The sequence below is a fragment of the Muscardinus avellanarius genome (assembly GCF_963383645.1).
Source record: "Muscardinus avellanarius genome assembly, chromosome: 1".
Taxonomy (NCBI): domain Eukaryota; kingdom Metazoa; phylum Chordata; class Mammalia; order Rodentia; family Gliridae; genus Muscardinus; species Muscardinus avellanarius.
The window spans coordinates 190,403,268-190,427,450 of record NC_137786.1 but is presented as its reverse complement, the minus strand read 5'-3'; the positions used below and the strand labels follow the sequence as shown (position 1 = coordinate 190,427,450).

Here is a 24,183-nt window from a genome sequence, read left to right as displayed (position 1 = left end):
TTCCTAATTGTATTGCTGTTAGTTATTATCCCCACAATTGGTCTAAACAAAATAAATAAGTTATAAATTTTGATAAATAATTGTAAATCATAAAAATTAAAATTTATTGTAAATTTATCTCTTAATGAGATTAATTGGTTTTTTTGTCTGTTTTAAACTGATTTGTTCATTTATTCATGATTAGGTCAGTACACCTAATGCTATATTTTTAGATGGTAACTCTGAAAAATCTTGTTCTCATAAATCCACAGAGGGGACTAGGCAGAATTTGTATGTGGCCACATTGATCAACCTTCTGAATACCTTCTAAGTTAAGTAAAATCACATATTGATCTATCACCAGATACTATTTTTAATGATCCAGCAGCTGATAACTCTTCTAAATTGCTCTTCCTCTAAATTGGTAAAAGAATCCCAAAACCACTTGAGTTGCCAAAGCATTTGTTACCCAATCATTAGAGTCTTTCATTCACTTTCTCAATTTCTGGGAAAAATTCCAAAAGTACTTTACCAAGATTTATCAAATAACTATTATTTATATCCATTGCTTTTTTCACTAAAAGCACCCTGAGTGACCCACATTATTTAGAAAAAATTGGGAAAATTGAAGTATTGGTTTTTCAATATTATTTTTAAGAAAATGTTTTGTATTTTAAGTATGTTTTATCAAAAGCTTGGAGCTACAGTTTTTGCTTATTTAACTTAAGGAAAATACTCACTCTATAACCCAAATGGCAAAGATAGTTTTTCACTCAAACCTATAAGCCCTGTCAAAGTTAACTTTCTCTCAGTAAAGACCTGACTTCAGTTTTAATTAAAAAATGTTTTGATATATGTTTCAAGAAATGCTAAAACCCCTGATAAATAATTATAAAGATCATTTTCTAAGTTTAAGTTCTAAAAGCTGACAAAATTAAGATAATGTAGGCCTAAAATAAAATTTGATTCATTCACATATGTTATAAAACCAAGATAAAACAAATGACTAAATTTGTAATAATGCAAAGTGATATGTAGCTAACATTCTCAGTTAATATAAATCTAAGAATATGATAAAAGGTGTAGTATTTCATAAGTAAACCAGTTCATATATACATATTGAACTTTGGTGTTCAACTTTAGGGAATAATTAAATTAGAACTGAACATTTAAAATCAGAAATAATTCAATTAATTGTAGAAGCTCTCATGATGAAACTTCCCTATATATCTAAAAAATAAAGAGTTATATACTATAAATCTAATATTTAGTCAAGCTGCCAGCAGTTAATTCTATCTTTTTAACATATAAATTAGTAAAAACATTTCAAAAAGTATTTTGAACAAAGAGACTTTAATGGTTTTATTAAATAATGTGCACCAAATCCGAAAAATGTAACATAAAACTTATATCTGCATTTTATCCAATATATCTTGAAAAATGTAGCTGTTCTCATAAGAAATTCCAGTTACATTTACAATAATCAGTAACATTAACCTTTAGAATCTTTGGCTCTTCAAAGATGCTTTTCTTTCCAACTAATGTCACAATCTAAAGATTGGTGTAAAAATAGCTGAAAAATTGCTTTCATTTAAATATATACCTCAAAAAGCCTTTTTTTAATGCTTGATATGTCGTGCCAGTCCTTCACTGTGGCCTAAGGAGATTGTCCCTCAAAAGCCACACATTATTTAAAAATAAATGAATGAAAGACCAAAAATAGAAAACTGTTTGTAACAACCCTCCAACTGCACACGCATTCTATCATGTAAATGAATTCAAAATATCCCCACAATTGGGAAAAAGACATGATTTCTAATGCCTTTCTCAACAGAAATATAAGGAAAAAGAAAGAATGAAAGAATGGAAGAAAGAGAAAGAAGAAAGAAAGAAAGAAAGAAAGAAAGAAAGAAAGAAAGAAAGAGGAAAGAAGTGAGGGAGGAAGGGAAGGGGGGAGGGAGGTAACTCATAGAGTCCTAACGTCTATAAAGTTGGTGAATGAGGGCTTCTCCTTGCTTGATTCTGCACTTTCACCCCAAGGTTTTGCATGGTAGAGCAAGATACAGCAAGGTTTGGGATGTGTGGTGAGCATGCTTTTCTTTTAGAAAGTAATAGATGGTCTATTAAAAAAAAAAAAAACTCAGTGTATTTTTAGAAAGATCATGTCAGGAAAGAAAACAAATCAAAGTCAAAGATCTAGAAATAGATTTTCTTAAAATTATATGTGCTTCCATTTCTTTTGTGAAATCTTTGAGAACCTGGGGGATGTGATTCATTTTAAGTGTTTTGAAGATCATTTGTCTAAGTCTCTTCAAGACTCAAATCAACGTAGCTTTGAGTGGCAGAAATACAGAGATTAGAAGGAGCTAGAAATTAAGATATACTGAATGGGAAAGAATGCAAATCAAATAAGTAGATGCATAATAGTTGTAAATTCCTAGTTTCAGGAAGAATTAAACCTACCAAACACCCTTCAGTGAGAAAGGGGACATTTTTCTCTCATACACGGTGAATGCAGTACTAGAATTACCCTATGGTGGTTGCTTCTCCCTGTGAGTGTATATTCACAAGTCTTTGTGGACTAGGGACAACTGACGTAAACTGACATCCTATCAGGGTGCAGCTCACACTGTATACACCAGCTATCTTCTTTTTCTCAGTAACAGAAGAGCATCTGAGGACTTTGGCAACTCTAAGAATGGAGTACAATATGTTATCGGGAGTCCCTGCCCTCAGGCTTGACAAGTGGCCTATTTTAACTTTTTGTGAGTGTAGGGGCCATACTGTGAAAACACTGTGTGTCTCTGGGCACTTCAGATATGTTTGGGAAAGACCCATATAGGCACTGAGATTTCTCAAAGGACACCCTCCCCCACCCCGTTACTACAGAGACAGCCTGGACAGCAGCCTGGATCTTGGATCACACTCCCCCCTCCACACACACACACACACACACAGGACTGAGGCCCTCTTGGATGAGATGAACAGAGTAAGATTCATATTTTATGTTTTTGCTTGGTTTTTGTCTTCATTTACTTTGGTTTCTTCCAGGAAGCTTTAAAATGGAATAAGGGGTCATATTAAATTTTTGAAAATTTCATTGTGTGTACGTACCACAGTTTTGTGATCCATTCAGCTATTGTTGAACACTTAGGCTGGCTCCATAACTTGCCTATTGTGAATTGTGCTGCTATAAACATGGGTGTGCATGTATCACCACAATGTGTGCATGCAATGGAATTTGCGTCCTCCATAAAGAACAAAATTATGTCATTTTCAGAAAAATTCATAGAACTTGAAAACATTATGCTAAGTGTGATTAGCCAGTCTCAAAAAGCAAATAGTTGTATGTTTTCTCTCATATTTGAAAGCTAGGTAGGAATTGAGAAACAAGATCAGCTCAGATAGAGGAGCAGGGACTCCAAGGGAGTGATGGAGGGGATCTAGGGTAGGGAGGAGGGGAGACAGAGACATAAAAAATATAACATTTGGGCCGGGCATGGTGGCGCACACTTGTAATCCCTGCGCTTGGGAGGCGGAGACAGGAGGATCGGGCAGGTTCAAAGCCAGCCGTGCTGGCTTAAGAGACACTGTTTCCAAATAAAAATATAAAAAGTAGGTCTGGGAGTGTAGCCCGGAAGTATATATATATATATATATATATATATATATATATATATATAACATTTGAAGTAATGCTATGTACACATATTAAATTACCAATGCCAAAACTGAGGATGGTGGTGCATGCTTGTAATCCCAGTACTTGGGAGGCTGAGACATGAGGATCACAGGTTTGAGGACTCAGCCGCTTAGTGAGGCCCTCAGCAACTTAGTGAGACCTGTTTCAAAATAAAAAATAAAAATAGGGCTGGGAGCGTAGCTCAGAGGTAGAATGCCCCTGGATTCCATTTCCAGTGTGGCAAAAATTAAAATAAAAATAAATAAATACATAACGAATGCCAATCTCAAAGACATGTATAGAGAGGGGCGGTGGGTGGGAGCTGGAAGTAAACGCCCCAAGAGTTATGTGCAGGCATATTCCTATCACTCTACACCTCCGTGTGATGTATAATTACAAAGCACCAATAAAAGTATTTTTAGCTTGGTATTCTTCCTATTTCTCATCTGGCAGGTATGTTTGGATTATCTTTGTGCTACCGTTTAAGTTCACTGCAGGCTCCGCTTATCTCTACTGGACACCATCGCTGCACAAAATCTGAGAGATACAAACAGGTAGAAAGCAAACTTTGGGCATTAGTTTCAAAGCATCTCTAGAGTCAATGACCAACATTCTGAGTTATTTCCAAACTTCCTGAAAGCAAAATCTAGATTTACTACAGTGATTCCAAAAGGACCCACAAGAAGTAGGGGTTTGTTATTTGGGGGAATGGCTTTGTAAAGCTGACCTCTTTCCCCAGGGGCCCCAGCCACACTGCTGCCACCAGCCTAGGTGGGGTTTCAGCAATATCACCTGTGCCGGGCTGCTCCCACCCCTCCAGCTCCCTCACTGAAGGGAAGGGATGAGTCTGGAAAAAAGAACTGAACAGACCCAGCTTAGCACCTGACTTTCTTCCTCTCTTCCTGGAACAAGGAGGGGAAATTTAATTTTGAGATAAAGTTTTAATAAGCTCGCTTAGCCTCAGAGCTATGTTCTCCAATCAGTTTTATTTGAATAGAGGAACTATTGGAAACCAGAATAAAGATGGTTGACTATATGAATAGATAAATGGATGCTACATCTATCCACATAAAGCTGATTCAAAGATTCAAAGATAAAAGAGAATTTATTTATTCAATAGAACAGTTCCTGAGTTCTCTTCAAATGAACCAATTTTTTATTAAGTCAAATCTTCTCCTCTTAATGCCAACATGACTAATCCTTTATCCCCAGGTAGACCAAGCATAAATGTTTATTATTTTCTCATTGGTGGCCCCTCACAATTAAGCTTAAATTTTCTTTCTCTACCAAGTAATTAAATAATCTTAATAAACAGGAGATTAGAAGGTATCTTTGGCAAAACTGGTTGGTATCTCTTAAGGCAGAGTAGATCTCTACAGAAACAAGCAGATGGTGCAATCTGGCGCATGCCCACAATCACTCCTGTGCTCTCCCATTAACCCTAACCATGACCTATCGTGGAGGGGAGGAAAAACCAAGCATCAGAAAAAATAGGTAACCTGCCCAACTTTGCATAACTAGTATATAGCAGTCAGAATTTAAACTCTGACATGCCTCCAAATTCCACGCTTGGTCCACTACCCCACAATGCCCATATTTGTAGAATTACATCCTATCAAGACTGGAAGGAAACTTAATAAAAGTTCAGTCCAAGCTTCATCCTCGGATTCCATCCTTCCAGCCATGGCTGGCTTGTCTTAGTGATGGGCCACTCCTAAGGCAGCCCCTCCCATCGCTGGGCAGCCCTGTGCTTCACAAACTTCCTTGTTTTTGAGATCATGAGGATTAGATCCACTGGCCCTAGACTGTATTCTCTTTGGGGCTTAAATAGATTAGTCTATTTGTAGATTAATCATCCCTTGCTCCCCCAACTATTCCTCATAAACTTTTATCTCCAGCCCCTTCCTAACCTCCTAGGAACTAACTATGAGCACAAATATCAATTACCCAGCTAGGGCCTGGAACTAGATACACTAATACTCCAAGATGAGAAAGCCAGCGCAGAGCAATACTATATTATTACTGCCCTGGCTGTAAGCGTTATTTCACCATTTATTTTTTTTTATGTGGTTGGGGTGGAGGAAAGACCATTCCTCTGATTAAGAGTCTATATGGCTTCTTAGTGTTAAAAGTATTTCCCAAATTTCATTTTCTGAAAAACCAGAATCTCAGAATAAGAAAACAGGTCTTTAATTTAAAAAGGTTCTGCAGATTTGGAATATATTGCTTAAGACTGTGGCAGGTACTGTTCAGGTCATTAGAGATACATGTGTTAGAAATATACAAATTAAAAAGCCAAAATCCCTACCTATAGAAGCTACAGGTCAGACAATAAATACTATGAGTGTGTAAGGACATTGTAGAAGATGGACACTAAACACAAATTATCCCACCTTCAGCCAATATAACTTCCAATATCACTGCTGTCCTGTATGGAAATTTCCTAATGTGAAAAGAAGCTCAAGTTCAGTCAAAACACATTATAAGCATGGCAAGCTCAGCCCGTGGGAGGCTGGGAGAACACTGTGGGGCACTCTGAGAGGGAAGTGGGAAAGTACCAGGAAAGAGGAAGAAAACAAAGATGCAGATGCAAAAAGGACCAACCCTCCCAGTCCCAGGGAAGGGAGGTCAACAGAGGAGCAAACTGTAAAAGAGGAAGCTGACCCAGGCCTCAGTGGCCCAGGTGGTCAGACCTGCCAGTGAGGCAAGAGACCACCTGGGAAGTAGGGCACCAGGTTAGTAATCTGATCCTAAGGCCAGAATGAGAAAACAGCTGAGTGGACCATTTCCTGGGAAATCGCATGCATAGTCCAAAAGGTCCCAGGCTCCACACAGCCTCAGGGAGCTTTTCCCAGGATTCTGTAACCTAAAGCATCAAAGACACTCTACCCCTTTTCCCCCAAGTAAAGAGAACTGCTAGCTGGTTCCAAAGCCAGCTGGCTTTTATTTACAATCCTCCATTTCAGTCCCTTTCAATGAACCTAACACTTCCAGGCAGTTGGGCATGAAAATGTCATTCGAGGCAGCAGTAAGCATCACACCCCTGCTCAAAAATTCCTTCGGGCCCTTTCTACAAATAACATCAGTATCAATATGTTCCACTTATAAAAAATAAAAAGTAAAAAGTAAGGAATCGGATGCTTTTCCTAATATGTGAAAGCTAAGGAGAAATAGGTCATAGGAGGAACTCTAGATGAAAAAGAAAATCCTATGGAGGAGCTAACAAGACAACCTAAATGAGGGTATGGGAGGGAGGAAGAAGGAAATTCTCTAAAACACAAAAGTACTTAAACATATCAAAGTCAACCACTAAGCAAGCACAGGAGGGAGGGATTGGGAGGGAATGGGGTGGTAAGTGGGTAGGGGCTAAATGGGTGATGTGCACATGTATGTCCACACAAGTTTTTTTTTTTTTACCTCAATATGATGTATGAATATAATACACCAATAAAAAATAAAAAATAATTAAAAATAACATCAGTATTTCTCCTCATCACTACCTCAATTTCTTTATCCATTTTGGCCCCCAAGTCAGTGTACCACTGATCCTCTGGGACCTGATAGTTCGATTTGGGACATAGGCTCCAGCTTGAACCATCCCCAGCCTCTCTGAGTGATTGTCAGCACTGGTTCATCAGCTTGAAATGCCTGCCCCAGACCTCCCAGAGCCCCTGAGCCCCTGCATTCCAGCATCCCAGAATCTCAGCATTCCATGACTCAGCCTTTGGTCCTTCCTACCCTCAATCCCAGACTCAGAACAGGTGAGCAGCCTTTGAGGACCTTTTCCTGGCTGGGAGGAAGAGAATGACTAGAACCAGCACATCGACGTGGATACAGGCCCTGTGTCATCAAGCAGCATGGAAAAAAGCAGGATCAGCAGGTGATTCAGGCCAGAGAGCTCTGAGCCCTGCTCACTAGGAGCCATGCACAGCAAAGACAGAAAGGAAACTCTGGGCTCAGTAGAGTTTGGAGCGAGGCCCATATGGAAAAGGATTTGTTATTTATGGGAGGCTTTTATTTGGTGGTGGGAAAAGAATGACAAATATGTAACACAATATTTCTGTAACTATAAATAACACGTAAATACCTTTCAAAATGAAAACCTTATGGCATCTGCTGTACTTGGAGGCTTTAAAATAGCAAAAGGCAGTGAAGGGGAAAAACATGTGTTTAACCCTAGATTACTTCTTGTTGTTTTTATGTGACTAGGGATTAAACTCAGGCACATTCTACCTCTGAGCTACATCCCCAGCCATTTTTTAGATTATTTTATTTTGAAACAGTCTCCCTTCGTTGCTGAGGCTGGCTTCAAACCTGTGATCCTGCTGAGCTCCCTAAGCACTGAGATTACAGACACGCGCCACCCACCACCCTGGCTTAACCCCTCCCATGTGCTAAGCCCTTCCTCTCACTTTTCTTCTAGGAGCAGAAGAAAATTTTCTTCATAGAGGAGGAAAATGAAGCTGAGAGAAGGCAAGGAACTTGACCAAAGACCCATGGTAAACCTCAGGTCAAAAGTAGATCTGCCAGGCTCCAAAGCCCTCCCTCTTTTTGAATCAAACTTGAGCCTGCCTAGAAGCAGACACTGGACTGCAGGCCCTTTCTAGATTATTCTCTGTTGCAGGGTTTCCAGAATTGGTGTATTCCTTTCAGGCACCTTAAACCTTTCAGGATGGTAAGGATCCACTGGGTATGCTGGGAATAATAACTCAGAACAGAAGCCTTAGGGTTGTGGAATTAATACTGAAAACATGATTGAGAAATGCCAGGCTCTTCTCCACCTTGCTGTGTGACCTGAGATAAGTCTCTTCCTTCTCTGAGCTCTGCCTTTTGTATATGGAGAGGGCAGAACTGGCTCAGATGGCAGGAGGCTCAGTCTTGTTTCACAGACGCTAGAGTTAACTTTGGTAGTTAAAACAGTTTGTCTCCCAAGAAAAGCCACTTGGGTGACTGCCCCTGCCCCGATCCTGGCTCTGCACCTCTGTCCTCTCTCCCCGAGAGATTTTAGGAGCGCCCCTCTGCAGCCCAGCCACACCAGCCTACACCGACCTGCACCTCCCGGGTCAGGGCCAACTCCAGCAGCTGCCCAAAGTGCTGGCCCAGCATGCTCAGGGTCTCACTCACGCAGGCCTTCATCGACTTCAGGATGTGCTCATTTTCAACCTGGAGGCATCTGGTGGCAGGGAGGCAAAAACAAGAGGATGAACCACAGGAAGGGCACAAAGTTGATCAAGAACACTGCAGGAGCCAGCTCTGGGTTTCTTGGGACCTGGTGGTGCAAAGAATGGACTAGGAGGGAGACATCAGCTCCAAGGGAGAGATGGAATATTCCACACCTGGCTCATCCCCTGGTGCCTTAGTATGCAAAGTGCTGGCCTGAGGTGGAGACTGACAGTCCCTGCTACAGGAAGTAAGGTCATCAGAGCGCAGCAGACACATGCCTCTGTGCATCTCCCTTAGTCGCTGTCCTCGCAGCCAGGGTCTGGGTTCTCCCGATATCAGGAAAACAGAGCCGTGAAGACCATTACTGGGGTGTCCCCATCACATTGCTCATCCTAAAGGCCTAAGGTAGTGCGTGTGGCCCTTAAAGAGATGGCTGCCCACCATGTGCAGAAAGCAGCTGAGAGGATTTTCTTCCCAGACAGGAAGAACAGAAAGGGATCAGGCTCTAGCGTGGGGTGCCAAGATTCAGGTTTGTGGTCCAGGATAGGGCTGAGAAGGGTGAGGGAGGGTGTGGACACACGCCTGAGTGTATACATGCCAGGCTGAGTATAAATGCAAGTAGGTTTAGATGTGAAAGGTGGGGGAAGGCGTGAATGTATTTCTATGACTGTGTGAGCATGTGTTTATATGTCTGTGGATGAGCAAGTGAGTGTCGGTCAACACCTGTCCATGTGTCCATGTGTGCAAGGGTGTGAGTGTAGACTTTCACCCTCCCTTGACTTTGGGGACCCAGAGGGCTTTCCAAAGCTGGAGGAAACCTTTTTCTGAAAATCCTCTTTCTTCCGATGCACAAACTCTCCTCTGTCTTTTACCTTATCTCCAAGACCTGAAAACAAGGCAGAGAATCTCGAGCCATCTTTAGAGGCTTCTGACACTAGTCAGGAAAAGAAAACCCCTAGACCACCACCCAGAGTCCCTTTTCCCAGTATCCCTCCAGGGAAAGTCACCAGTCCTGCCCCCGCCAAAAGATGGGCTGGCAGATCCCGGAAGAGCCAGGGCCAAGGTTTACCTCTCTGTGACTGCTGAGAGCTCTGAGCATTTCTCCATTAGCAGCTTTTCAACCTGTAGAAAAATAGGTGGATGCTGATCCATGCATTAAGTGTCGGCTGAGGACCTATATGCTGCACTGGAAACTTGGGGGGGGGGGCGGCAGAAAAGAAGAAAATCAATAATGTAGCTTGGCACATGGCTATGGCTCAATATGATATGAGTGGTGAAAGAGACCATTGTCAGCTGCTTTGGGAGCACAAGAAAACAATGGGGCCAGTATTTATGCTGGAGAAGTCTGGAAAATTCTAGGGGGAAAGGGACATTTAAGCTGGGCTTTGAAGAATGAATAGAAGTTTACTGTCAACAAAATAGAGAAAGAAACATTTGAGGTGAAGGGTAACGTGCCCCAGTGAGAAGTGAATGAGAAAGGGAAGGGGGACATCAGCATAATGGGGACTTTCAATGGTTCACTTTGGGCTTCAAGAAGATTCAGCCTAAGCTGTGGAATCAGAAAAGCTTAGGCTGAATTCTGCACCATTCACTGCTCAACTTGGACAAGTTACTTAGCCCCTCAGAGCTTCCATTTCATCAATTGTAAAATGAGAATAATAGTGTTCATAATTAACAACTACTGCGTGTGTGTGTGTGTGTGTGTGTGTGTGTGTGTGTTTCTGGCAACTGAACTCAGGTGTATTCTACCTCAGAGCTACACCTCCAGCCCTGTTTTATTTTTATTTTGAAACAAGGTATCACTAGGTTGATGGGAGTCTCACTACTTGCTGAGGCTATCCTCTAACCTGCAATTCTCCTGTCATGGCCTTCCAAGTATTGGGATTACAGGTGTGTGCCACCATGCCTGGCTGCTTTAAATGTTTTACATGTGGCCACTTATTTATTTCTCACAAAAATAGTCTACAAAATAAATGCTATTACTATATCCAGTAAGATGAATGAACTGGGGCACAGAGAAGTTAAGTAACGCGCCAAGCTGACATTTGAAACCAGCAATCTGGCATTAACGTTGGTATATTTAACCATCATACAGGTTCTCACAGGAGTGGTGCCTACCTCAAAGGTGTGTGGGTTAAATGAGAGCTATATAAAAACACCTAGCATAAAAACAGGTACAAAGGACATAATCAATAAATAAATGTCCTTTTTTTTTTTTTTTTGTAGTACTAGGGATGGAACCCGGTAATATTCTACCTCTGAGCTACATCCTCAGCCCTATTTTTTTTTAATTTTATGTTTGAAATAGGGTCTCACTGAGTTGCAAAGGGCCTCACTAAGTAGCTGAGGCTGTCCGCGAACCGCGATCCTCCTGTCTCAGCCTCCCAAATGCTGGGATTACAAGCGTGCGCCACCACGCCTGGCTTGAATGTCCTTTTCATCTTGCTTGATTTCTTGGGAAAAGGGGAAGGCTACTGGCCAGGAACAGCTCAGACTCCCTACAAGTCAGACCCGTTCTCTAGGGAGGCATACCCACGCCCAGCGCCTACCCCGCCGCATCCCAGGGCAGCTGACCTGGCCCATTTCCTGCGAGGCGCTCCGGCTGACCGCGCTGTACTCGCTGACCATGGAGCGCGCGTGGCACGTCAGACGCACGCTCATGCTGTGCACTCGCGCCCAGCGGTCCTGGGCCAGCTTCTGCCCGATCCTGCGCAGCTCGGTGCTGATGACCCAACCTCTCTTGAGCAGCAGCTGCAGAGGATCTCCAGGGCTGGGGCCACCGGCCAGGATGAGGTCACCTTGGGCATCCTCCTCCAGGCTGATGGGCTTCGCCTGCAGGACGCACATGCACTCGCACTCCGTCATGAGCTTCAGGTCCTCCATCCAGCGCTGGACCGAGTCCACCTGCATCAGGTGCACCCTGCAACCAGGCCAAAGAGCCAGGGTGACTCCCCACACCCCACAATTCCCAAAGGTTTTTACCCCAGACTATCACCAAGCTCAACGGTGTTTCTACTATTCATGAATATTAATTCTCTCAATTGTGTTTTATTATCGCTATCGAACAAATAAGACTGAGGCACAAAACAACAGGTGACAAGAAGACTACAGAACAGGCAAAAAAGTCTACCGGAGAAGCAGACGACTTTACAATAGGGGAAATGGAAATAGTCTAAATTTCACATCATAGTTAAATGAATTGTGGTAGAGCCATGTGGTTTTATAAGGTACTATTATGTAAAATAATGCTTTCCAGAAAGCTTAGGGGAGAGAAAAATGAGTATTAGTAAAGTAAGAAAAGCAGAATGTAAAAGATGTAAAAGTAAACACAAAATTATGACAATAATATAAAAATCTATATCTAGAAAAAGCATTCAAGGGGGAAGTCTTAAAATACTAAAGATGTTATAGGTGATGAAACTACGACCTTTTTCCTTTTTTTTTCCAACTTTTCCCTAATTTCCAAATTTTCTGTAGTGAGCATGTATATCACTCTTCTAATGGAACAAAGTTAACTCTATAAAACAGCCTAATAACATAGATTACATCCTAAGATCAAAAATAAAATTCACTCCAGAATTCACTTGTTCAAATAAATAAATAGTATCAGATAATTAAGGAAGCAATGAACATTTGTTGAGTGCTTTATATTTAATACTGTGTAAGTATCTGGTGCTATAGAAAAAGGGAGATGAAGACATCAAACTCCACTCTTGAGGAGCTTTTGATCTGCCTAAAGAAGCCCACGAATGAATGACAAGTTAAAGGACATTGATGGATTTCACTATCTCTTCACAACCAAAGAAGGCAGGCATAGCTAACCACTAAGGCTGGGCGCAAGGCCTTCTGTCTTTGCCTTCAAATGGTCTCTGGTTAGTCTTTCTGTGACCATTCTCCACCTGCTACCATTTCATTCATTCATTCTGCAAACAAGTCAGTGTCCCATGTTCTAAGACCTGGAATGTAGCAGCAAACAAATAATCACTTATGAGAGTTATATCCCAGTAAGAAGACAAACCATTTTCAAAGTAAATAAGCAATGTATAGAATATGTTGGAGGTAGTAAGTTGCTAGAAAGGAAAAGCAAAATCAGATAAAATTAAAAAAAAAAACTAGAGAGTGCTGAGAGTGGAAGGGAGACTGGGCATTGAAGTTTAAAATAAGTGGGTTCAAGAAGGTTCACTGAAGCTGGGCATGGTAACCAGCACAGGCTTGTAATTCCAGTGCTTGGGAGGCTTAGAAACACAGGTTTGCAGCCAGCCTCAGCTACTTAGTGAGGCCCTCTACAACTTAGTGAGACCCTGTTTCAAAATAAAGAATAAAAAAAGAAGGCTGAGACAGGGACATTGGGCAAAGACTTGAGGGACCTGAAGGAAAGCGCCAGGTGAATATCTGGGACAAGTTGTTCCAGGGACAGAAAATAGCAAGTACCACAGCTCTGGGGTAGAAGTGCCCTCAAGATGTGTGGGGAACAGCAATGAAGCCAAGGTATACAGAAACGAGAGAAAGGAATCAATGGGGATAAGAGATGAGGTGAGAGTCGTGGCGCCAGGGGACACATGTGTAGGGCTGTGTGGAATGAGAGGAGGGCTTGGTACTGATGAAGCCAGCCTGCAGAGCAAGGACATCCAATAGGGTGGAAATGACAAGCCACACTCCCATCACCAAGGTTAAAATCATCTTCATGCTTAAGGTTATCTAATGGGAAGGAGCAGGACTTCCTGAAAGATTCAGCTGTTTAAGCCTTGTAATTTGATTTTTAAGCACAAAGTTGTCATGTTGTACCATGATATTGTACTTGTGGCTCATTACAGGAAATTGCCTTTATTAAAAACAAAAACTCATCAAAGACCTTTCTTCCCCTCCCTTTGTGAAAAGAGGTATTATATTTTGTAAAGAATTTGAACATGTACAAATATGCACATGTATATGTGTGTATATAGGGATCATCTGAAATTTAAAATCATAGTATTTAAGTGCTTCAAATACTGCTTCCCATTATTTTTTATAAACTCATTTAATCTCACATGTGCAGGATAATAGCAAATATATTCTAATTATTGACATCTAGTTTTCTACATCTTACTATCACACTTGTATCCTTGCCCACCACCACCACCTGCCTCCACCAACTCAAGATAATCAACTAGATATCATTCCATATTTTCTTCACATTCATATAATCTCACACATATTTCTATCTAAGTAAGTATATATTTGTAGAGCTCCCTAACTCATCACCTTTTTAATAAATATGATATGTCTAAATTTATACACACACACATATATATCTTGCTTCATTTTGATGTTCTTAACTCAGCCAGGAAATTCCCCCAGGACATTCAGAAGACTCCTGAAAGATTCTTTTCAATGTCTGAAAATTACTCTGTGGTGTATATGCCACAATTTATTAAACCATTTCCCTATTTTGGGACACTCACTTTATTTCCAGTTCCTGACACAATAAAAACATCATCATCATAATAAATAATAAACAATAGAAAACATCATCATAAATATGCCCTTATATATAAATATCTTAATTCTGTGGCATATATCCCTTCCAGTAAAACTGTATTCAATAGATGCTGCCATATTGACTTTTCAAAGGCAACCATGCTTCACGTTTCACCAACACTGTATTGGAACTGTCTATACAGATATTAAAATATGTTTATCTACTGCTTAAGCCCTTCTTTGTCCCCCAGAGCATTACCCCTTGGCAAGTCAAAACTCCTGAGGGCAAGATAGGAGGCTTCCGTGGCCTGGCCCTAGCCTCCCTTTCTACACATCTCCCTTTTTCTTCTCCCCTTAACTCTTAGCACCTTTTCCAAAGCACACTCAACAAACACTCCAGCATGCTCAACATCTCTGTTTCCCAAATACATCACTCTTTCACACAATCCCCTGCAACCTTGGACATACTATTCTCTCTTTCTCTTCCTCCCTATCTGACAAGCTCCTATTCCTCCCGCAAGACCTACCTCTGATGTTACCTCGTCTAAAAACCCTCAGCCAGAGTTCATCAGCCCCCTGCTCCAGGACCCCTGCATTCTCCACTAGCACACTAACACTCTACTGTAAATGGTATTTGTCTGAACTCTCCAGGTCTTGTGAAAGATATCTCCTTTACTGACTCACTGGCAGTGCCAACATATATCAGTTACTCAGTTAATGTATGCCAATGAATCAGTGGCTGAGCATCAGGCATTTATTGCTATATCTCTCACTACCTACACAGAGGATTACACATACCTTTACTTGAAGAGTGCACAGACTGACATGATGAGGAAAGAGCTACTGAAGATGGAAAAAACATGATCATGATATTCTAGAGATAGAGCCAAGAGACAAATTGACCTAGGGGCTTTTAAGAGGCAACAAATGAACTAGTCACTCACTCAGTGACTCATTCACTCTACACACTTTGCGATGGACATCTATTGCTCTGTCCTCCACCATACCTTCCTCCCTCTTCTTCAACGACAGAGATAACTTCCATCAGTAACCTCTTGGGGTGGCTGCTCACTTTCAGCTTCTCTATTCTTTTTGATAATGGCCTCTCCTCCCAAGCATACAGGTGACCCTCCAGGAACGATATCTGGTTTGGGAAACATACTTCTGGCCACAGCTGGCAATTGATCCAGGGGTAGACTCCTGAACCAAGCTGGTAACTAATCTGTTTCCTTCTACAAATTGTGAAACCTAGAATACGAGTCAGGTTAATGATGGCAACTTCAGGTGTTCCAGAAAAAAAAAGTTCCAAGAGCATTTAGGGAGTGGAGAAATAAAAGAACCTTTCCTAAAACACAAGCATACAAGTAACTAAAGAGATGAGTAAGCACCATCCCTTAGAGTAATGATTTGGGGATTCCAAGGAGAGGCTGTCTTTCAGACAAAGATCAGGGGAAGGTGCTTTGAGAAGCTGGAATGGTTTGTGCACATCAAGGCAATGGAAACATATTCCAGGATAGGGTAGCCAAAGAAACAATGAGCAAGTCCCTTAAACTAGAGTTGTATATTTTGGAAGGGAGGAAGCAGTGAGGAGGAAAGATGGACGAAGGTCCTGATCTTGACGGCTTGAACTCTGGGCATCTGTACTGAAAACCCTGAGAAGCTGTTGAAAGGGAACAGGAGTGGAGACTGGTGGGAAGCTGGACAAACCATAGCACCTGCCACAAAGGAAAACTGTGTACTGAGGAAGCTCTCAGCATACCTCCCTGAGAAAGAGCTAGGAGATCTTCTGAATGAGACTCATACCCCTTACCTGTGGCCTAAAGGGTGTATCAGTCAGCTTTCTGAGGCTACAACAAAATGTCTGGAACAATCAACTTTTGAGGAGGAAAGGCTGTCTCACAGTTTAGGAGGTTTCAGTTTATGGTTGCCTAGTCCTGTCACTTTGGGGCCTGTAGCAAAGCAGTACAGTAGATTATAGCTTAAATGTGTAGTAAAAGAAGTTTATTCACTTCATGGTGCTCAGGAAGCAACAAAAGAGATAAAGTCTCAAAGTCCCAAACTCCCCACCAGGGGCAGAGCCTGAATGATTTTACTTCCTGCAACTAGATCCCACCTCCTGGAGTTTTCACTACCTCCCAACAACACCATCACCTGGGACCAACCCTTCAACACATGAACCTTTAGAAGGACATTTAAGATTCAAACCATGACAGGGGTAAGGGTCATCCTTACCCAATAGCAATGGAAGATCAAGGCAGGAAAGAAAGAGAAGGGAATGAGAGCCACAAAATGCCTCCTTCTGTGCCCATCCTGGGAGGCCTTCTTAGAACCTACACTCACTCACCCATCAAACCTTCCGGGGACTTCCGGGAAAATGGCGACCGAGAAAAGCGGGGCTTAAGAGCCCCGCTAACAACAAATTTCCATTACCACAAAATCAGCACCTTTCATAGCCAGAAAACACCATCACCAGTAAAACAAAAAATCACCAGGCTCCAGAGAGAAAGCGGACTGAGAACAGAGCCACAGAGGAGATCCTCACGCCCGAGGACGCGGCAGACGCGGCAGCAGCGCCATACTGCCAGAGGTACCAGAGAATTCACGGACGGCTACAGCAAGCCGAGGTGAGCCACTGCGGAACAGCTAGGCGGGATTTCTCCGCGCAGAGAGCATCTAAAGCTCCCAGTGGCCGAGCTCAGCACACGCTGCAGGGATTCAGAGTAGAAATCAAAATCAAGAAGAAAAACGCCAGCCCCATAGCCGAGGGTGTAGCAGCGGCGCCATATTGCCACCGGCGGCAGCAGCAGCGAATTCAGTGAGGCCAGTAGAGCTCCATCTGCGTACTCAAGAACAGTGAGTCAAATTGCGGGCCACAGAGTAGAAATCCCAGTACTGTACTCCCTGGGACTTGACCCAGTGGGGGAGGGGCGGTGGCACACCATAGGAGAATGTGCAACCTGGCACCCCCCACAGTCTAAAGCAGCCTCTATCGACTCTCTGGGTCGGAGACTCTGTGATAAAACCCAGTAAAGGAGTAGTGGGGTCTGAGATACTACTGACTCGAGATCCAGAACACCTTAAGGGAAGTCATAGTGACCCAAGGGAAGAACCCAGAGAAGGCACAAACTTCCGAAATCATGGGAAAGAGGAATAATACTGGAGCAATTAATGCCCACAACCCCACAACATCAGAACCCGATAAAACAGAAAATCAGAGATTTCTAGAAGATCAAATCAGGAAAATAACTGTAGAAATAATAGAGGTGCTTCGAAAAGAACTCAGAGAGAGCCAAAAAGAGATAAAGGATGCAATTAATGAAGTAAAGGCCTCAATTCAAAGCACAAACAACCGATTAAAACACATGGAGAACAGAATCTCGCTCTTAGAAGATGAGCAATCCAAAAATGAACGCATAGTTTCTAATCTAGAAAAAAATATCCGACAGCAGGAATCTGATATTGAAGAAATATGGGCCCATTTAAAGAGAGCTAACCTAAGAATAATTGGAATAGAGGAGGGAAAAGAAAGTGAAATCAAAGGGATCAACAATCTCTTCAAGGAAGTAATAGCAGAAAATTTTCCAAACATAGAGCAAGAGGTTGATACACAGGTCCAGGAAACTTATAGAACTCCCTTTAGACAGGATCGGAGAAGAGGATCCCCACTCCACATAATTGTCAAAATGACCAATGTGGAAGCCAAGCAGAGAATCTTAAAGGCAACAAAAACAAAGGGCCAAGTGACATTCAGAGGCAAACCAATTAGAATCACTCCAGACTTCCCAAACCAAGTCATGAGAGCCAGAAGGGCTTGGAGTAACATATTCCAAACTCTGAAAGAAAACAACTTCCAGCCAAAAATTTCCTACCCAGCAAAACTTTCTATCAAATTAGATGGAGAAATAAGAAGCTTCCATGACAAACAGAAACTGAAGGAATTTATGTCTTCAAAACCAGCACTAGAGAAAATACTCAAAGAGATTAACTACAAAGAAGAAATAGGTAACACACACCAGAACCAGAGAAACAAGAGTTTCCATCCAACAGACAATTAAGATTGGTTATCTGTGGAGATTCATTACTTATGTTAGTCTTTTACCTATCTCTAAATGGTATTGTTTGCCTTTATTGTTGTTAATTTTTAGGATTTCTAGTTGGAATATTAATATACCTTCAGATATAGCAATTGGAAATATTTTATCCCATTCTATTAGTAACTGTTAACTCTGTTTACACTGTCTTTGGATATACAATTTTTTTTTATTTTTTAGGGAGTCTGTATACTCCTCTGTTGCCTGTGCCATTGAAATCATATCCAAGAAATCACTGCCAATTTCAATGTTGTGAGGTTTTATGACCCAGATTTTCTCCTAAAAGTTTATAGTCTTAAGATTTATATTTAGGTCTATTATCTATTTTGAGTTAATATTTGTATATGGGATTAGGTAAGGGTCCAATTTTATTTTTTTCCATGTAATTATTATTTTTAACAATATTTAGTTAAAAGATTATCATTTCCACCACCAAATGTTCATGGAAACCTTGTCAAAAATAACTTAACAATATAGGGAAGAATTTAGCTCTAGGCTTTTATTTAACTCCAATGGTTTATATATCTGCCTTTAGAATAGTACTACACTGTTTCAATTATTGTAGCTTTATATGGTTTGAAATCAGAAAATATATATCTTCTAGCTTTGTTCTTTTTCAAGATCGTTTTGGGTACCTAGAGTCCATATTCCATATTAGGATAGATTTTTTTCCTGAAAAATAAATATATAAATATATGATAGTTTCACCTAAAAAATAGAAAAAAATATTCTCTGGTAAGAAAGAAAGCAAAAAGAAATATTGAAATGTTATCTTTAAGTCATCAAAAGCTTGGTATCAGACAAATGAAACTGTTATGTGAGATTATCATTTTTAATTTTAGATAAATTGCCATAATACTAGATGTCAACTACTAAGCCAAGCATGGGAGGGAGGGATAGGGAGAGAATGGGGTGGGGATTGGGTGGGGGCTGACTGGGAAAAGTGTGCATGTATGTCTACAAAAGTATGTATCCTACTATGATGTATGAATACAGTGCACCAATAAAAAAAATTATAAGTTTCCTCTCCCATAAAAAAAAGAATTTTATGAACACTAAGAGTTTGCTTCTTAATAAACTAATGTGTATCTTTTAAAAAGAAAAAAAAAAAAAAACCTTCCACCACCAACCCATCAACCTCAACACCTCAGCTCGTGGTCTTTAAGAATTAGAAAGAGCCAGGTGTAGTAATTTAACACACATCTATAATCCCAATACTTGAGAGGCTAAAACAGGAGGATTACAGGTTCAAGGCCAGCCTCAGCAACTTAGTGAGGCCCTCCCTCGGCTACTTATTGAGACCCTGTTTCAAGATAAAAATATAAGATAGGGTGGAGGGGGTAGCACAGGGTTAGAACAACCCTGGGTTCAATTCTCAGCACCACCACAAGAAGAATTAGAAAGAAAGCAAGAGTTCAGAAGCTGCACTCATTAAAATCCTAATCGACTTATCACTCGCCTAGGAGAAGTGGAACGGCAGAAATATTGATTTCTCCAGGATCTGCATGACTATGCCTATGAGTGTCTGTGCTTGTGGAAATCCATTTGGGTATCTGTCTATATTTTCTGGATACCTGTATCTGTGTATCTGGGCGTGGCTTTATTTTCCTACCTTCACAATACTCAAATGAATATGTGCATGTTTACAAGTCTTACATCATACAAAACTGATGATTAAAAATGGGTGTGGGTGTAGACTAGACCAAGTGACTCACCTTCAGAAAAAGAGAAAAAATGATGCAGTGGAGAAGACTGGCAGACGCCACCTTAATCTCACCAATGGCAAATCATGTTGACAGCATGTACCCCAACCTGACATGATTGATATGATAACGGATCTGAGATATATATGATATAGGATAGGAGAGGATACAATGAACACTCGTGTGTCATTCTTCTTCTAAAAGGCATAATTCAGTCCCCTGATGAGAAAACATCATGCAAACCTAAGCAGAGGAACTTTAGGCAAAATAATTTAATCCATCCTTCTCAAAATTGTCAAAATCATCATCACGAAGAAGGGAAGACTAAAAAGATATCACAGGCCAGAGGAGACTAAGGAGATGCAATGACTCAACGTAACACAATATCTGGAACAAATCCTTTAAATGAAAAAAGGGCCATTTGTGGGAAGCTAGTGAAACCTGATAAACATCTAGAGTTCAGGCACCAGTCAGGAACCAGTGCTGGTTCCTTAGCTGTACTGAATGTAATAGAATATATTAATAATCAGGGAAGGCAAGCATGGAGGAAACGGGAACACTAATATCTTTGCCACTTTATATAAATCTAAAACTATTCTAAAATGTAAAAGTGAATTCTTTTTACTATTTAAAAAAATAGACAAAAACTTATTTAGGAAAGTAGGGAATGCACATTCTAGGGAGAATGTGGGCCACCCCAATGATGGAAGAGGCCCTTTGGGAGTGCAGGGGTCTTCTTTTATGAGAGCTGGGCAAAAGGAGATCTGTGAGGATGACCCCAGTCTGGTAGTCACGAGGTGATTTAGCGGGTTCCTGGTCCTGACCTTCACTGTCTTATCAGCAAGTGTGCTTTGAAACTACTCAGTTATTGGGTGCATGGTAGGAGGAATCAGTGGCATTCTCCCTCCAAGCAAAATACCACTTCCTTGCTTCTCCACAACCAAAAGCATAGCTGAAACTGGCTGTCTCTCTGCTTTTCACAGTGAGTCTCTCAGGAGGAAGCCCTTTAGAGCCTAAGATCCACTGGACAGGTAGGTGGAACCTAGGTAAAAAGCCCAAATAGAGGCTTCCTCAGAGAACCTGGAGGTGGGGGAAGGGATTCTTGGCTGGGCTTGAAGTGGAAGTTGTTCTCTCAGGGGAAAGGAGCATGACTGGCTGCATCCTAGGGCTTTCCTCTGAGGCCCCTCTGACTGGCTCATGCTGCCCTTTCTCCTCCTTAATCACCTGAATAGACTGGCTTTGAGTTGGAGCTCCTGAGGACACAGCCTATTGCCTAAGGCCCTAAGAGCCATGAGCATAAAAGCTTCTTATCCAAGCATATGCCAAGAAGGCTTGCTCATATCTGTGTGACCATAGGCAAGTTTCCACTTTTGTTTTTTCCTTTGCCTGGAATTCTTAAAATTTGACACAATATCACAATACTGAGCTGTAGTTTGATAATTATTAACAAGGTAAATACATCCATGTAGCTCAGACAAAGAGGCAGAATTATTCTCAGTCCTAGAGAAGTCTCCTTGCGTGCCTATCAGTCACTCCCCAGCAAGAATAACCAGAATTCTAGTTTTTAACAAAGGTTATTAGTCTTTTGAGTAAGTCGCGTAACCTCTTTGAGCCTCAATATTGTTATCTGAAAAAGAGAGATAGTAGAACCTTTCATGTGAGGTTGATGGAAGAATCAAAATAAGTGGTGAATGTGAAGGTCCTAGCACACTGCATGGCACAAAGGAGAGGCTCAAAAATGTTAGTTCTTTCCAGGCGTGGTGGTGCACACTTGTAATCCCCATGCTTGGGAGATGGAGACAGGAGGATTGCACAGGTTCGAAGCCAGCCACTCTGGCTTAAGACACCCTGTTTCCAAATAAAAATATAAAATAGGTCTCGGAGTGTACCCCGGAGGTAGAAGGGCTTCCAGGAACCCCAGTACCACCACAAAAAAATGTTATTTCTTTTTGCTATACTTCCCCACAACTAACACTATAATACCAACAACAATAACTATAATTATGGTTAGAATTCATTGAGCATATTCCATATGTTCAACACCATGCTTCATACTTTGTATGAATTATTTAATTTACTCCCCAGAACAATTGTCTGAGTTAGGCATTATTGGAATCTTTGTTTTAAATGGAGAAGACATTATGGCAAAGACCTAAGAATGACTTCTAGGAATCCTAGGCCAAAGGCCAATAGGACAATGGGTAACTTAGCCCTACCATTGCTAACAACCAACAGAGTTTGGAACAGATCTTTCTGTAGTAGATACTCCAGATGAAGAGGAAGCCTGCTTGTCACCTGATTTTAGCCTTATGAGGCCCTAAACAGATGACTCAGCTAAAAGGTGTCATAAATCATGAGGTAAAACTTCTGGAAAGATGGCGACCAAGGGAAGTAACACATATCAGTCCTGCTGACACTCGGTCTCCATTGTCATAAAAACAGTGTTTTTAAAAAAAGAAATGAAACATCATAACTTTAAAAAGAATACAATAAGTAAAAGACAGTAGGAAAAAACCTAGAAGACAAATCAGAGAGCAGTAAAGAACCCCACCTGTCTTGAATGGCTGTGGCTGTAGACATCACAGTGACTCCATCTTACCTCACTGTGCAGAACTACAGAAACTCACAGGAAAAGAACTTAATGACTTGAAATGAAGTAAGCAGCTGCAGCTCATCAGAATTGTGAGCCATAAGGTCCTCTTGTGCAAACATAGTCTACAACTTGCAGCAGTGGCGCCGAGCTCACCCTGCCTTCCAGAGATCCAAAGCAGCATTCAACAACATTGTAAGTAAACCCACCATCACCACAGGAGAATGGGCAGCACCATGCCCACAGAGACTCAGACTGCTGTGATAAACACGATGTGTTTAAGAATTTGTGAAAATAGGGGTGAAATCCGCTGTTGGACATAGCAGAGGCTCAGAGAGACTCAGGCTCCAGATGAGTGGAAAGCATGGAGGGAGACCTACTCTTAACACTAAATTCAACTATCAGGAGCTCCAAAATCACCACTGAATGAGAAGTCAGACCAGACAAGTCCTTGCTGTGTAGACTTTTATGTGTACACTGGTTTTGGTCCCAGAAACACCCACCGCCTATGCAGGCAGGGAGAGACTCAGGCTCCACATTCACAGAAAGCATGGAGGGTTACTTACACTTAACACTAGATCAAGCCCCATTGATATTAGCCATCTGCATAGACTGAGAAAGACTCAGAGAACCAGGCTTGCAGCAAGAAAGGTACCAGCAGCACTCAGTGTCTATACACAGAGAGACTGTAGAGTGTAGAGACCCAGTCTTCTGAGTATTCATATATATGTAGGGTTGCATTTTTTGTTGTTGTTTTGTTTTTTGTTTTTTGGATTTTCTGTGTGTGTGTGTGTGTGTGTGTGTGTGTGTGTGTGTGCTTGTGGTTTTGCTCTCTTCCCAACCCCTTTAAGCTTCTTTGCTTGTACACACCTACTCTATTCTCTTCATCCTTTATTCCTCTCTTCTCTTCTTTGTCTTATTAAATCCACTTCTTATGACTATACTAAATTCTCTACATTGGTTCCTAGAATCCTACTACATATTCACTTTCTCTAATCTCTACTATATCCTACCTAACTAAACTTATACTCTCATTCTGTTCGATCCTATCTCTGGCTTTACCCTAGTCTTGCATTTATGACTTCACTTCCCTCCTCACTCAACCTTCACTGTTGAATACAATACAACTTACCCTTGGATATATTAGCTGACACCTACAGACTGAGAGAAATCTATCAAATCAGCAGACACAAACTTCTGAAATTATGAGAAGGAGGAATAAAAAGAAAGCAATGAGCTCCCACATCCCACAATAACAACTTGATAACACAGAATTCCAGAGATCATCAAAATGACAAATCAGAAATTTAACTGTAGAAATTATACAGGACTTCTGAAAAGAATTTAGAGCCTGGCATGGTGGCACATGCTTGTAATCCCCACCCTTGGGAGGCTGAGACAGAAGGATCACACAGGTTTGAAGCCAACCTCAGCTACTTAGTGAGGCTCTCAGCAATTTAGTGAGACCCTGTCTCCAAATAAATTATAAAATAGGTCTGAAAGTATAGCCCAAAGGTA

At 41.3% G+C, this 24,183-nt stretch overlaps 1 protein-coding gene across 3 annotated transcripts in view; it reads right to left on the bottom strand.

Moving 5' to 3' along the window:
- INSC (INSC spindle orientation adaptor protein) overlaps positions 1–24,183 on the bottom strand; it is a gene marked incomplete at both ends in the record, with an annotated part of 133,518 nt that overhangs the window by 54,605 nt on the left and 54,730 nt on the right. For 2 of the 3 annotated variants that reach the window (XM_080712163.1, XM_080712165.1), the window contains 3 exons: positions 8,711–8,834; positions 9,894–9,946; positions 11,399–11,744. In XM_080712163.1, coding sequence (XP_080568289.1) covers positions 8,711–8,834; positions 9,894–9,946; positions 11,399–11,744 — 523 coding nt within the window. Of the gene's footprint in view, positions 1–8,706; positions 8,835–9,893; positions 9,947–11,398; positions 11,745–24,183 lie in introns of all 3 variants that reach the window. The other variant, XM_080712164.1, reaches the window with a different exon arrangement.